Source organism: Staurois parvus, unplaced genomic scaffold (genome assembly GCF_062004578.1).
Source record: "Staurois parvus isolate SC_StPar_1 unplaced genomic scaffold, SC_StPar_1.0 ptg000860l, whole genome shotgun sequence".
NCBI classification, from domain to species: domain Eukaryota; kingdom Metazoa; phylum Chordata; class Amphibia; order Anura; family Ranidae; genus Staurois; species Staurois parvus.
Window position 1 is genome coordinate 444,823 of NW_028318656.1, and position 13,606 is coordinate 458,428.

The 13,606-nt window shown below is 39.4% G+C and overlaps 1 protein-coding gene across 1 annotated transcript in view; it reads left to right on the forward strand.

Annotated features, from left to right (window-relative positions):
- Positions 1-13,606, forward strand: part of LOC149443278 (cytochrome P450 2A4-like) — a 70,939-nt gene that overhangs the window by 9,068 nt on the left and 48,265 nt on the right. Inside the window, exons 2-4 of the mRNA XM_089655650.1 lie at positions 1,666-1,828; positions 4,409-4,558; positions 13,309-13,469. Of these exons, the coding sequence (XP_089511776.1) occupies positions 1,666-1,828; positions 4,409-4,558; positions 13,309-13,469 (474 nt within the window). The remainder of the gene's footprint in view (positions 1-1,665; positions 1,829-4,408; positions 4,559-13,308; positions 13,470-13,606) is intronic.

Genomic DNA, 13,606 nt, shown 5'->3' on the forward strand with positions numbered 1-13,606 from the left:
TTTTTGTTGTTTTTTTTTTGTGCTTAGCTGTGATTTGGCCACAGCTAATCACATGACATGCGCATGTGATTAGTTATGACCATTCACAGCTAGACACTAGTATACAATGGATGGCATGAATGAAGCCATCCATTGTATACAACTGTCATGTGACCTGCTGTGATTGGTCACAGCAGGTGACATGGTACCGGCAATGGGGGCCAGTACTCAGATCTGTCATCGGCCGTGTCCGAGGTACACGGCCGGTGACAGATCGCACTGCTGCGTGGCTCTGCAGGAGTGCAATCTGCGCATGTGCGGGAGGACGCCATATGGTGTCCACCCAGAACGCTGATGACATTTGCCAGCCGCCATTCGGCTATAGGGCGGGCGGCAAATAGTTAAATCAGCATAGAGGCCGGTAAAAAAAATGTTTTTGCCCCCATTCCCACATAATGAATATACATGCACTGTCACTGGGCGAATGCAAATTCTTTTTAAGTCAACCCTTTAAAGAGACATTTCTTAAAAACTATCATAAAAACTTCAACAAAGGCACTTATAGAAACATTTAGTAATGGCAATCTAAACACAGATACATATAGATAATTACAGAGTAACTCCAGGTGCAATAGAAAAGTGAGCATACAAAATGTGAAGCCCAAAAAGATACCCAAGTTGTAACACATGGAGTACTGGGTACTCATGGTCCAGCTGGACAAAACCAAGTACTAGGTGGGGCTCCCTTGAAGAGAGACCCCATGGAAGGAGGAGCACCTAACCATAACGCCACTTGCCCTACCCATCAAGACTTTCAGGGTAAGTTCCTACTTATCGGGAGTGAGTAAAGTGCTGCAGGCTTGTGACAAAAGTGCAAAAATAAAAAAGAATAAGTGCTTTAGGAAGCCAAGATGCAAGAAAATAGCTGGCCTTCTAGCTGGTAAAAAACGTCCTCTGCTCCCAGCCAAAAGACCCATTCAAGGAGGCAGGTGTGGTAAAAAAACATGGAAGGGTGCTGTGACCGAGATGCCATAATAAAAATATTGTGAGCAGGGGCGGACTGACAATTCATGGGGCCCCCGGGCAATAGGGGATCATGGGGCCCCTGTGTCCTTGCCCAAACTCAAAAAAGCCTATGAAAAAGGTACCAGGGGCATCTCATGGGGCCCCCTACTGACCCCGGGCTCCAAATGGTCAGTCCCCCCTGATTGTGAGTTACCCAAAGTGAGTTTTTCTGGAATTTGTGGACTGCCACTCCAGGGGTGCAGGCTCCAGCCAGAAACCATGAAGTGGAAAAATATGAATTATTTTAAGTGAAAGGTCCTCTTTATTTTATTACAGGTACTTACCATCAGTTTACGCAGCGCTTTACATACTGTATATTGTACATTCATATCAGTCCCTAACCCTATAGGGCATACAGTCTAAAGTCGATAAACTACATTCATACACATACTAGGGCAAGTTTTAGACAGGATCCAATTAACCTATCAGCATGTCTTTGTAGTGTGGGAGGAAACCCATACAGGCACAGGGAGAACATGCAAACTCCAGGCAGGTGGTGCTGTGGTTGGGATTTAAACTAGGGTCCCTGGTACTGCCAGGTGGAATTGCTAACCATTTAGCCGCTTTGCTGCCCTCTCTTTAATGTACTGTATTTACTTCTATATGTGTGTTCTCTTACAGCTTTCTAAGCAGTATGGACCCATCTTCACTCTCTGGTTTGGTTCTAAACCTGTGGTAGTGCTTTGTGGATATGCAGTTATCAAGGAGGCCCTGATCAATTATTCTTATCAGTTCGGAGCTCGTGGATCCTTACCGATATCACAAAGATTGTCAGAAGGTTTTGGTAAGGAAAATCTGTGCTTTTTAAAATATCTATAGACATGTACCAGATGTTAAAAGCTGGATTTTGACCAGGCACCTAATTCAGAAAAGACTAGGAGAAAAATACAGGTGTACAATTTTCTTAAAGGGTTTCTTTTTTTGTTGTCAGAGCCCGCAGCGTGATTCAAAAACCAAAAAAAAAATGAACACACAATAAATGCAAAAAGTGCACAGGATGTACCTTTGTTCCTCAGGTGCAAGGCTTCAGGCTAAAACGTTGTGGGCCAGTCCAAAGACCATTAATGAAGATGGCAGACAACAGTGTTGGTGCATGCATGGAACAGCGTGTGGTGATGGAGTTTCTTGTGAACGAAGGCGTAAAACCTGCATATATCTACAGGAGACTTCATTCACAGGCAGGGGCGGACTGACAACTCATGGGGCCCCCGGGCAATAGGGGATCATGGGGCCCCGTGTCCTTGCCCAAACTCAAAAAAGCCTATGAAAAAGGTACAAGGGGCATCTCATGGGGCCCCCTACTGACCCCGGGCCCTCGAGTTTCCAAATGGTCAGTCCGCCCCTGTTCACAGCACAGCGATGAGACGCTCAGACTCAGTAATACATTCAAATTGTATAAGAGTTTCCAATATGGCCGTACATTCATCAGTAACAATCCAGGTCGTGGTGGTTCCCACCCACAGCAGTCATTCCTGTGAACATTCAGTGCGTCGAACACCTGATTCTGGATAATGAACACATAACCTGTCGTGAAATTGCACAGAAGACAAATCTTTCTGTGGGAAAGGTGACCACAATCATCACTAAGTGAAGCCGGCTGTCCTTTGATGGGTCAGGCATACTGACAAATCTTTCTATGCCGAAGCTTTCCAGGAATTAGTTAAACTCTGACATAAGTGTATAAATCTAGCAGGAGAGTATGTCAAAAAATAAATGCAGTTTACACTCCTTGAAAGTTTTTCATTTATTATACATTTTGCTTGAGGTGACAAGTGTCAGACACTCAAAAGGGATCTTCAATATTTCTGGCTCATACAGCTGCACCTCCAGTAATGTTGTGTACCTTATCCAGTGCAGAAAATGCAGCAAAGGATCTTATGTTGGCGAAACAGGACAGAAGTTGCAAACAAGGATGAATTTGTACAGACATACCATCAAGGAACATGAAGAAGATGACCTCTGCACACCTGTAGGACACCATTTCGCACAACCAGACCATAATTTGGAAGACCTCAATATTTTAGTTCTTAAAGGAAATTTTGAAATCCATTCAGGAAAGAAAAACTTTTGAACTAAGAATGATAATTCTATTTGACACAAGAGATTACAGCCTGAATTTGGACATGATATTCCTCACTCATTATCCAACAGTTTTATGACTTTCAGCTCAAGCATGACTGCCTCTGCTAGTGTTGTCTCCCCACCCCCCCCCCCCAGACTTTGCTTTTGCTGTATCTTATCTCTGTTTTTTTTTCCCATCCCCTACATCTCTTCCAACATTCTGCAAAATCTTTGTTTCAGTACTGTATAGGTAAAGGACACACAGTGAGCGCTCTCAAAGAAACAGCAGCTGAACATCCAGGATAAACGCATGTAAAAATCCTCAGTAAAACATATACATATAAAAATGCAGCGTTGTAAAATGATCAAATCATGCAAATCAACACAATAATAGTCCTGAAAAGGTGCTCATTAATTCCCAGTGCCAATGGAAAGAATGCAAACTAACCAGAAGCGCATTTAAAATACGCATGTGTGTAAGAAAATGGATATGTGCTGAAATGGATGACGATAACGCCCTCTAGTGGGAAAACGAAATCCTGCAGGTCAGGAAGCTTCCAGGATAAGATATTCCTCTTCAATGGAGCCAGGGCTGGGATTGAAATCACTCTGTGGCTGTGAAATTGGGAGAAAGACCCCTCACAGAGAACACAGAGAGATACTCATAGTGTAGTATATTACTTCAATTTATTTAAAAAAAACAAGTAAAACATATAATCAGGTGGCAAGTGAAAGTGACCCACTGACCCTCTTAAAATTATAGGTGGCCGCCGGGCCTCCACATGGCACCGGCGGCGTAGTGTCAACGACGTCCACAGGCTCCTCCTAAGGAATATCTTATCCTGGGAGCTTCCTGACCTGCAGGATTTCGTTTTCCCACTAGAGGGCGTTATCGTCATCCATTTCAGCACATATCCATTTTCTGACCAGAGGGAGAGAGGGGAATCTCCAGTATTTCTTACACACATGCGTTATTTAAATGGGCTTCTGGTTAGTTTGCATTCTTTCCATTGGCACTGGGAATTAATGAGCACCTTTTCAGGACTATTATTGTGTTGATGTGCATGATTTGATCATTTTACAGCGCTGCATTTTTATATGTATTTGTTTCAGTACTGCTTAGACCTGAAGAAGGAGACATTCCCTGAAAGCTGTCCTCAAAATTGTATGTTGGTGCAAATAAAAAAAAGTATCACGGACAGTACTCAATTGTTCATTTATTATATGAACTCAAAAATCCCGGTTTGACTTGAGTGCCCCTCATTTAAGTATCAATTAAGTAATGATTTCTTTCATATTTTAGGTATCATCACCACCAATGGTGAACGCTGGCAGCAAGTTAGACGGTTTACTGTGACCACACTGAGGAATTTCGGAATGGGGAAGCGGTCAATGGAGGAGCGAGTGCAGGAGGAATCCCGTCACCTTATAAAGGCTATAGAGGATACTGGAGGTAAGGTCAGGAAAGTCATTGACAGGTCACGATGTAACAGGCAGGCCAAGGCATCTTGCCATTTTTCGTAAGTGTACAAGTTGTAGAACTGGATACGAAGGAGGAATCTTTCCACAGCTGTCCGTGTAGTTGGAATATCTTTGAGGTTGCTTGACTTGTGTTGAAATTGTTCATCTGTGACTTTTCAGAGGCTCTACGCACACTGGCTTAAAAACAAAAACGTTGCTCCTAGAGGAGTTTAGCATTTTGCCTGTAGAAGCAACTAATGTTATCCTATGTGTCCATGCACATTAGGTAGTCTAGAGGCATTTTGTAAGCTCAGCATTTAGGCTAGGTTCACATCTGTGTGGGTGGTGCCGCTGCAGATCTGCACGAAAATCCATGCAGCCGCACCACCCACACAGAGAAATGCGGACCCACGGGCGGGTGCCATTAGTTCTAATGGCATGCCGTCCGCACTGGAAAACGCAACCATACTGGGAACCAAGGTTCCCGTGCGGCTTGCATTTTTAGAAGAAGTGCAGGGACTTCTTCCCTGTGTGTCATGGGGCATGGGAGTCCATTCAAATAAATGGGCTCTCATGCCCGTGCATGGCCACATATATGTGAACCAGGGCTTAGAGACAGAAAAAAAACCCTTCTGTTTTGCATTTATGAGAGTGTTTTTGTAGCAGAAAACAAAAATGCTAAATGCTCCTAAACGCTAGTACAAAAAACACTCAAAATTAGCCATTTGTCTGCCAAGAGCACTGGCATTTTTTTAAGCCAGTGTGCATGGAGCCTTACAGTCAAACTAAGTGGGAATGGAATAAAAAATGAAGTGACAGTATTCACTGTATGACATTTACATGCATTGACCTTTGTCTTAGTTTTTTTATCATTATATTTTGAATAAACAAGTTTTTAACAAACTTGATACATGTCACATATAATGCACAAGGGAACTCGCAATACCACTAGAATGACCTATTATTGTAATGATGTTGGTTAAGAAAATAAATTAAATAAACAAAATTATTTATATACAGTATACATATATATATATATATATATATATTTATATATATATAGATATGTATATATATATATATATATATATATTATATATATAGAGAGAGAGATATGTATATATATATATATATATATATATATATATATATATATATATATAGAGAGAGAGAGATGTATTTATATATATATAGAGAGAAATATATATATATATATATATATATATATATATATATATAAATAGATAGAAAGAAAGATAGATAGATAGATAGATAGATAGATAAAGATATATATATAAATAGATATATCTATATATATATATATATATATATATATAGAGAGAGAGAGAGAAAGATATATATATATATATATATATATATATATATAGATAGATGTATCTATATATATATATAGATAGATATATATACAGTATATACACACTCAGTATACACCGATCAGCCATAATACACTTGATACATGTCACATATAATGCACAGGGGGACTCTCAAAACTGTTAGAATGACCTATTATTGTAATGATGTTGGTTAAAAAAATAAATGAAATAAATAAAATTATTTATATACAGTATATATATATATGTATATATATATATATATACATATAGATATATATATATATACATATATATATATATATATATATATATATATATATATATACAGAGAGAGAGAGAGAGAGAGAGATCTATATATCTATATATAGATATATAGAGAGAGAGCGAGAGAAAGATATGTATAGATAGATAGATAGATAGATAGATATAGAGAAAGAGAGAGATCTATATATATATATATATATATATATATATAGAGAGAGAGAGATGTATCTATATATAGATAGATATATATAGATATATATACAGTATATACACACTCAGTATACACCGATGAGCCATAACTTTATAACAATAGGTTTGCCACCAAAACAGAACTATACTAAAGAAAAAGGAGGGAATATAGAAAACACTGACTGCCGTATTACTATATTAGTGTTGCTGTTTGAACCATAATCAGACAAAATACAAAGTGATCACATACAGTTAATAAAGAAAAAAATTGCAATGCATAAAAATTGTAGTGACGCACAGTGCTCAGTAACCTCAACATATATATATATAAACATACAAACAAAATTAAAATTAAAAAAATGTGTTTATATGTTTATGTTGAGGTTACTGAGCACTGTGCGTCACTACAATTTTTATGCATTCCAATTTTTAGCCATGAATAAATAATATTTTTAAACCACAATTTCTGATACAAGCCTTCTTTGTTGTCGGATTAACCATTTGTCTCATAAAAGGGGCTTTATCCATTGTATGCAACCACTTTGTATTTTGCCACCAAAACAGCCCTGTCTCATCAAGGCATGGAAGCCACTAGACCTCTAATGGTAAGCTGTGGTATCTGGCACCCAGCCATCAGTAGCAGATTCTTTAAGTCCTGTAAGTTGCGAGGTTGAGTCTCCATGGATCTGACTTGTTCTTCCCACAGATGCTTGATTGAATTGTGATCTTGAGATTTTTGAAGTTCCATCGAATAATCATTTTAGAGTATCCAAAAAAAAAGGTTAAACATAATAATATTTTAGGTTACAGTTCTGAGCCAGTCGGACGGGGAGTTCAAGCTTTGTCAAATATGGTAATTCTATCGTTTAGGTAAGCTAAAGATTTCCCGTAGATGAAGTGGGTCTGGACCAGCTCAATGACTTCTTTTAGAGAAGGGGCTAAGTCTTTTTTCCAGTGTCTAGTAATGGTAAGTCTTGATGCTAGAAGAAAATGTGTCACTAAGACTCGATAATGGATTGGATATGTGTCTATATTTATATTCAAAATGGCTAGGGTAGGCTCTGGTTGTTTTAATATCCCATTAATTTCTGATATCATGTGTATCAACTTTATACCAATAGCTTCTAATGTTTTTACATGTCCATAATATATGTAATAGCGTACCAATCTGACCGTAGTTTCTCCAGCATTGAGGACTATGTTGTTCTGAGAATTTGGCCATTTGGTAAGGAGTTAGATACCATCTTGTGGAAAGTTTGTGCGTTAGCTCCCAAAGATTAACACATCTACTAGCTGAAAACATACTTCTGAATGCACATTCCCACTGCTCATTAGAGATTTCAGTCTCTAAGTCTTTTTCCCACTTGATTAAGGGAGTCGTCTTATTAAATTCTGATTTACATTGTAGAAGGTTATAAAATTGGGTTATACCACCTGATTTAGGAGTAGTGGAGCTATAGAACTGTAAAGATACTTTGGAAATATATATTGTTTTTACCGGATGCGTGTATAGGTTGATTTTTTAGAAGGGAGGAGGTTAAATTCTTTCATAAGGAAGTCAAAATTTGTAATGTTGTTTTTAACACAAATATCTTGTATTGTGCGTATGCCATAATGTCTCCAATTCGAGATATCTATGATAGGCATTACAACTTCTAAGGCTGGTATAGGAAGAGGACTTATTCGGAGAGGATCTATAGGCATGGAGCTTAAGGATTTCCAGGCTTCAATTGCGGCTCGTATAGTTGGTGTTGTTTTACTAGTGAGAATCCTTTGCCACGAGCTGGCTAGTAGTATGGCACTTAAATCTGTAGTAGAGGCTAGACCAGGGGTGGACTGACAACTCATGGGGCCCCCGGGCAATAGGGGATCATGGGGCCCCTGTGTCCTTGCCCGAACTCAAAAAAAGCCTATGAAAAAGGTACCAGGGGCATCTCATGGGGCCCCCTACTGACCCTGGACCCTCGGGGCAGTACCCGAGTTTCCAAATGGTCAGCCCTCCCCTGGGCTAGACTTTTTTCAATTTCACCCCATTTTGTATCATCTTACATTATAAACCAATGTTTGAGTTGGTCTAATAATGATGCTTTGTGATAGTCCCTAATGTCAACAAATCCCATTCCTCCTATTTTTTTGTGTTTGATTAATATAATATGTGAGCATTTAGGTCTCATATTTGTCCAGACGTACGTTTTAAAACCACTTGCCTACCGGGCACTTATACCCCCTTCCTGTCCAGGGCAATTTTCGTCTTTCAGCGCTGTTGCACTTTGAATGACAATTGTGCGGTCATGCAAACTTGTACCCATATGAAATTTTTATCATTTTTTTCACACAAATAGAGCTTTATTTTATGGTATTCACTAGGTGTTTTATTCTTTGTTCTATAAGCAAAAAAGTAGCAAAACATTTGGAAAAAATTTTTTTTTGGTTTCTATTATAAAATTTTGCAAACAAGTAATTGTTCTCCTTCACTAATGTGCATTGGTCAGGCTACACTGATAGGCATCACTGATAGGCAGCACTGATATGCACTGATGAGGCGGCATGGATAGGCAGCACTGATGGGCACTGATGAGGTGGCACGGATAGGCAGCACTGATGGGCACTGATGGTAGTTACTGATAGGCGGCAATGATAGGCAGCATTGATGTGCTGGCACTGATGATGCTGCACTGATAGGTGGCCCTTATGGGCACAGGTGGGTGGCACTGATGGGTACAGGTGGGCAGCACTGATGGGCACAGGTGGGTGGCACAGGTGGGCTTCACTGCTGGGTACTGATCATCAGTGCCCTGATGATCAGTGCCGACCCCTCCACTGACAATTGCCTGTTCTCAGCAGTACTTTCCTCATGCTGTGACAGCATGAGGAAAGTGCTGCTGATAACTGTATTTACCCGATGATCCACTGTGTCATTGGACACAGCTAATCACGTGGTAATAGGCTGCCGTGATTGGCCTTTTACCATATCTCGTGTCCGTAGGACAAAGCGATCACCGGAGGCGATGGGTGAGCGCCCCGGGGTGGGGGGCGCAGGGGGCGTGTTCTGGGAGGACGTCCATGTATGCCCTCCCAGAACTAGACAACCTCGCTGTAGCCATCTTGGGAAATGGTTAAGCATAGATTGTAGTTTTGTTAGATATGAAGATTTAATTAGAATTGGAATTGGAACATGAACATTTTAAATGCGGCCAGTCTGCCAGACCAGGATAGTTAGCCATTTGATTAAGGTGGGTTTGAATTTTTGGAATGAATTTAGAATAATTGAGAGTTCCTAGGTCAGAGGTTTTGTTTGTCAACAATATTCCAAGATAAGGAATGGGTTAATTTTCTCAGATGTAGGGAAATCTGTGATCATAGAATGTGATCTACACCTAGATTTAGGATATTAGGTTTGGATGCATTTATTTTATAATATGAAGTATTACTGAATTGTATAAGATTTTGTTGAATTGCTGCTAAAGAAGTAGAGGGATTAGTTAGCATTAAAATGATGTCATCCTCAAAGAGCGTTATTTTGTGCTGTTTTTTACCTATATAGAAGCCATGTAACTCTGGATTGTTTCTTATAGTTTCAGCAAGAGGTTCAATTGATAGGTTAAAAATTAGTGGCGACAATGGGCATCCTTGTCTGGTACCATTCGTAATTAAGAATGGTTTGGATAGCGTGTTAGATACTTAGACTTGGGTGGAAGGATTTGAGTAAAGTGCTGAAATAGCATTAATAATTGTTCCTGAAAATCCTGAAATGTCCAGTGTATCCTATCAAAAGCCTTTTCAGCGTCCAGAGCAAGTAATAAGGAGGGAATTTTTTGTGAGTCTGCGTAATGAATTATGTTGATTAGTCTCCGGGTTGGGTCAGATGTTTGTCTACCTTTAGTTAAGCCTAACTGATCAGGATTGATCAAATCTGGGAGTATATTGGCCAGTCTGCACGCTATCATTTTAGCGTAGATCTTAATATCAGTATTTAATAAAGAAATAGGCCTGAAATTTTGTGGGTTGTCTGGATCTTACCTGATTTGGAGATTGTTACAATTATTACTTGCTGCATTTCGGTAGGTAATGAGGCAGAAGAAAACGTGTCTGTATATAGTTGGTTTAGATGAGGACTCATGGAATTTTTGAAAATTTTATAGTAGTCGCTGGAAAATCCATCTGGTTCCGGACTTTTGCCATTGGGTAGTTTTTCCATTGTTCAGTTTATTTCATTTATTGTGATAGGGGAGTTTAAGATACTTAGTTATGATTCTGAAAGAGTAGGTAAGCAAATTTGTGATAAAAATGCTTGTATGTTTTCCATAGGAGGTTGGAGAGTGGATTTGTCTTGATTTAGGTTATAAAAAGTCGAATCGTAGTAACTAGCAAATGAATTTGCTATTTCTTGTGGATTAGTGATTTTAGTTTTATCTTTTGGGTTGATGAGATACGGTATTTTAGTTCTACAGGTGAAACTCGAAAAATTAGAATATGGTGCAAAAGTTCATTTATTTCAGTAATGCAACTTAAAAGGTGAAACTAGTATATTAGATAGACTCATTACATGCAAAGCAAGATAGTTCAAGCCGTGATTTGTCATAATTGTGATGATTATGGCTTACAGCGCATGAAAACCCCAAATCCACAATCTCAGAAAATGAGAATATTGTGAAAAAGATGCAATATTCTCGGCTCAAAGTGTCCCACTCTAATCAGCTAATTAAGCCAGAACACCTGCAAAGGGTTCCTGAGCCTTTAAATGGTCTCTCAGTCTGGTTCAGTAGGAATCACAATCATGGGAAAGAGTGCTGACCTGACAGTTGTGCAGAAAACCATCATTGACACCCTCCATAAGGAGGGAAAGCCTCAAAAGGTAAATGCAAAAGAAGTTGGATGCTCCCAAAGTGCTATATCAAAGCACATTAATAGAAAGTTATGTGGAAGGGAAAAGTGTGGAAGAAAAAAAAAGGTGCACAAGCAGCAGGGATGACCGCAGCCTGGAGAGGATTGTCAGGAAAAGGCCATTCAAAAGTGTTAGGGACTGGAGTCAGTGCATCAAGAGCCACAACACACAGATGGATCCTGGACATGGGCTTCAAATGTTGTATTCCTCTTGTCAAGCCGCTCCTGAACAACAAACAACGTCAGAAGCGTCTTACCTGGGCTAAAGAAAAACAGACCTGGTCTGTTGCTTAGTGGTCCAATATATATATATATATATATATATATATATATATATAAATATATATATATATATATATATATATATATATATAAAATTATTATTATACAGTATTTAAAAAGCACCAATAGTTCGCTCGGCGCTGTACATTACAAATATATATATATATATATATATATATATATATTCAGTGATCATAAAGTTATGACTGATCTGTGTATATATATATAATATCTTTGTACAAATGTTGAATTCAAGGTCCATGATCAATTTCTAGGTAGGAGATTTTGCCAAAGCAGAAACTTCCAATTTCATGTATTGAGCTGCCTAAACATAATTAGCTTTTTATTTAATTAGTGGAGGTTTCTGTGTTGCTGTTTTCTTTTTGTGTATTTTTACTCTTTTTAATATCTGTATATTTTTTTCTGTGGAAAAAAGGTAAAATTAGGTTAATTTTTATGTCCCAGTTAGATATTTTCTATCTGGGTGACAATGTTGTCTCTCCAGGACAGAAATTAAAGTGGTTCTAAACCCAAACCATTTTTCCTAAATGCATACCCAGTATTGGGGTTAAAAAACAACCCCTCACTTCTTGCTCCTCCCCATCCCTAAACTTTTACCTTTGACCTGTAACCTGTGACCGGTCCAGCACTTTCCTGGCTGCAGCACTGCTCCCCTCTTTTCATTGTCTCACAAGATAAACTGATAGCAATGGGAGCCATAGGTTCGTTCTAGTGGGTGAGGACAGTGGTGGTACCCTAGTTAAGGAAACACCTCAAATAAAGTCCAGGCAAGGTTGAACAGTGGTTGTATTTAATAAGTTGAAGGCTTAAAGGATAAGGATGATGGAAGGCTACAATTACTAGAACTAGTATTATTGCTGTTAGCGACTGAGGTAGAACACTTTGAGTAAAAGTCTCAGTGACACCTTACGATTGTGTATAATTGCCACTTCACACAGGCACATCCAGGAACTACTTTAACACTCTTTGGCACAGGAGTAAGAAGGCAAAATAATTGGACTAAAAAGGTAAAACACAGGCAAGGCCTACAGTACCAGGGAAGCATCTGCAGGAGGGGTGGCTGACTCGCAGGATGGTAGCACAAGCAGAACTTTGGAAAGTTGGGCAGGCCCTCAAAGGTAGTTGTGAAAACTGAATAAGGTGTGTCACTATCCTTACCCTACTTTTCCTATGGCTAGTTCTCTGACCATGACAAGCGTGGATCCTTTCCCTACACGACCCACTCACAAATGCTTGCCAAACCACACAGGGCACTGCTACTTATTAGGATTGCCCAAACCAAGATGGCCACAGAAGGTCACTGAGAGTTGTAGTGCCCAGTGTGCTTCACACAGTGGGGTCCAAAATCCATAGGGTTACTTCAGCACCCCTGGGTTGCCACTCTCAGAAGATGCTTAACACTGCAAGCTCTCTGCCTTTCCAGCCCTTGGCTAGACCAGGTAGCACCTCACATATCAGAAGGCATTGGGACCCTCAGGTCTCTCCACACTAGGAAAGTATTACTGACCCCATGAATTTACCTGCGGCTACTTAATTTGGTTCCATTCTTATAGAGGAGGTCCATCAGGACCCCCATCATACCAGCAGAGATTCTATAAAGCCAGCTATTCCTGCCAACAGGCTGGAATGACAGCAGAGCACTCCTACTAGACACTGATAAGAACAGGTATTACACTTGACCTTAGCCATAAGGCAGACAAGCTATAAGGTCCCATATTGTATTAATGTATATTTCTTACTTCTCCAGGTAAAGTTTTCAATCCTCACACAGCTCTCGGACGTGCAGTAAACAATGTGATAAACTTGGTGGTGTTTGGCCGGCGCTGGGTCTATAAGGATGAGACGTTCTTGAAATTTCTCTCCATCATCAACAACATGTTTACGTTTATTCGAAGGCCTTTAGGAGTGGTCAGTACTTTTTTACTTATTTAATGTTTTATTGGGTTCAAACAAAATGTACAACTGGTAGCACAATGTAAAATGGAGTAGAGTATTGATCGCATATAGGCACTATTCGAATGACAATGCAAATTTCCTTGACCTAT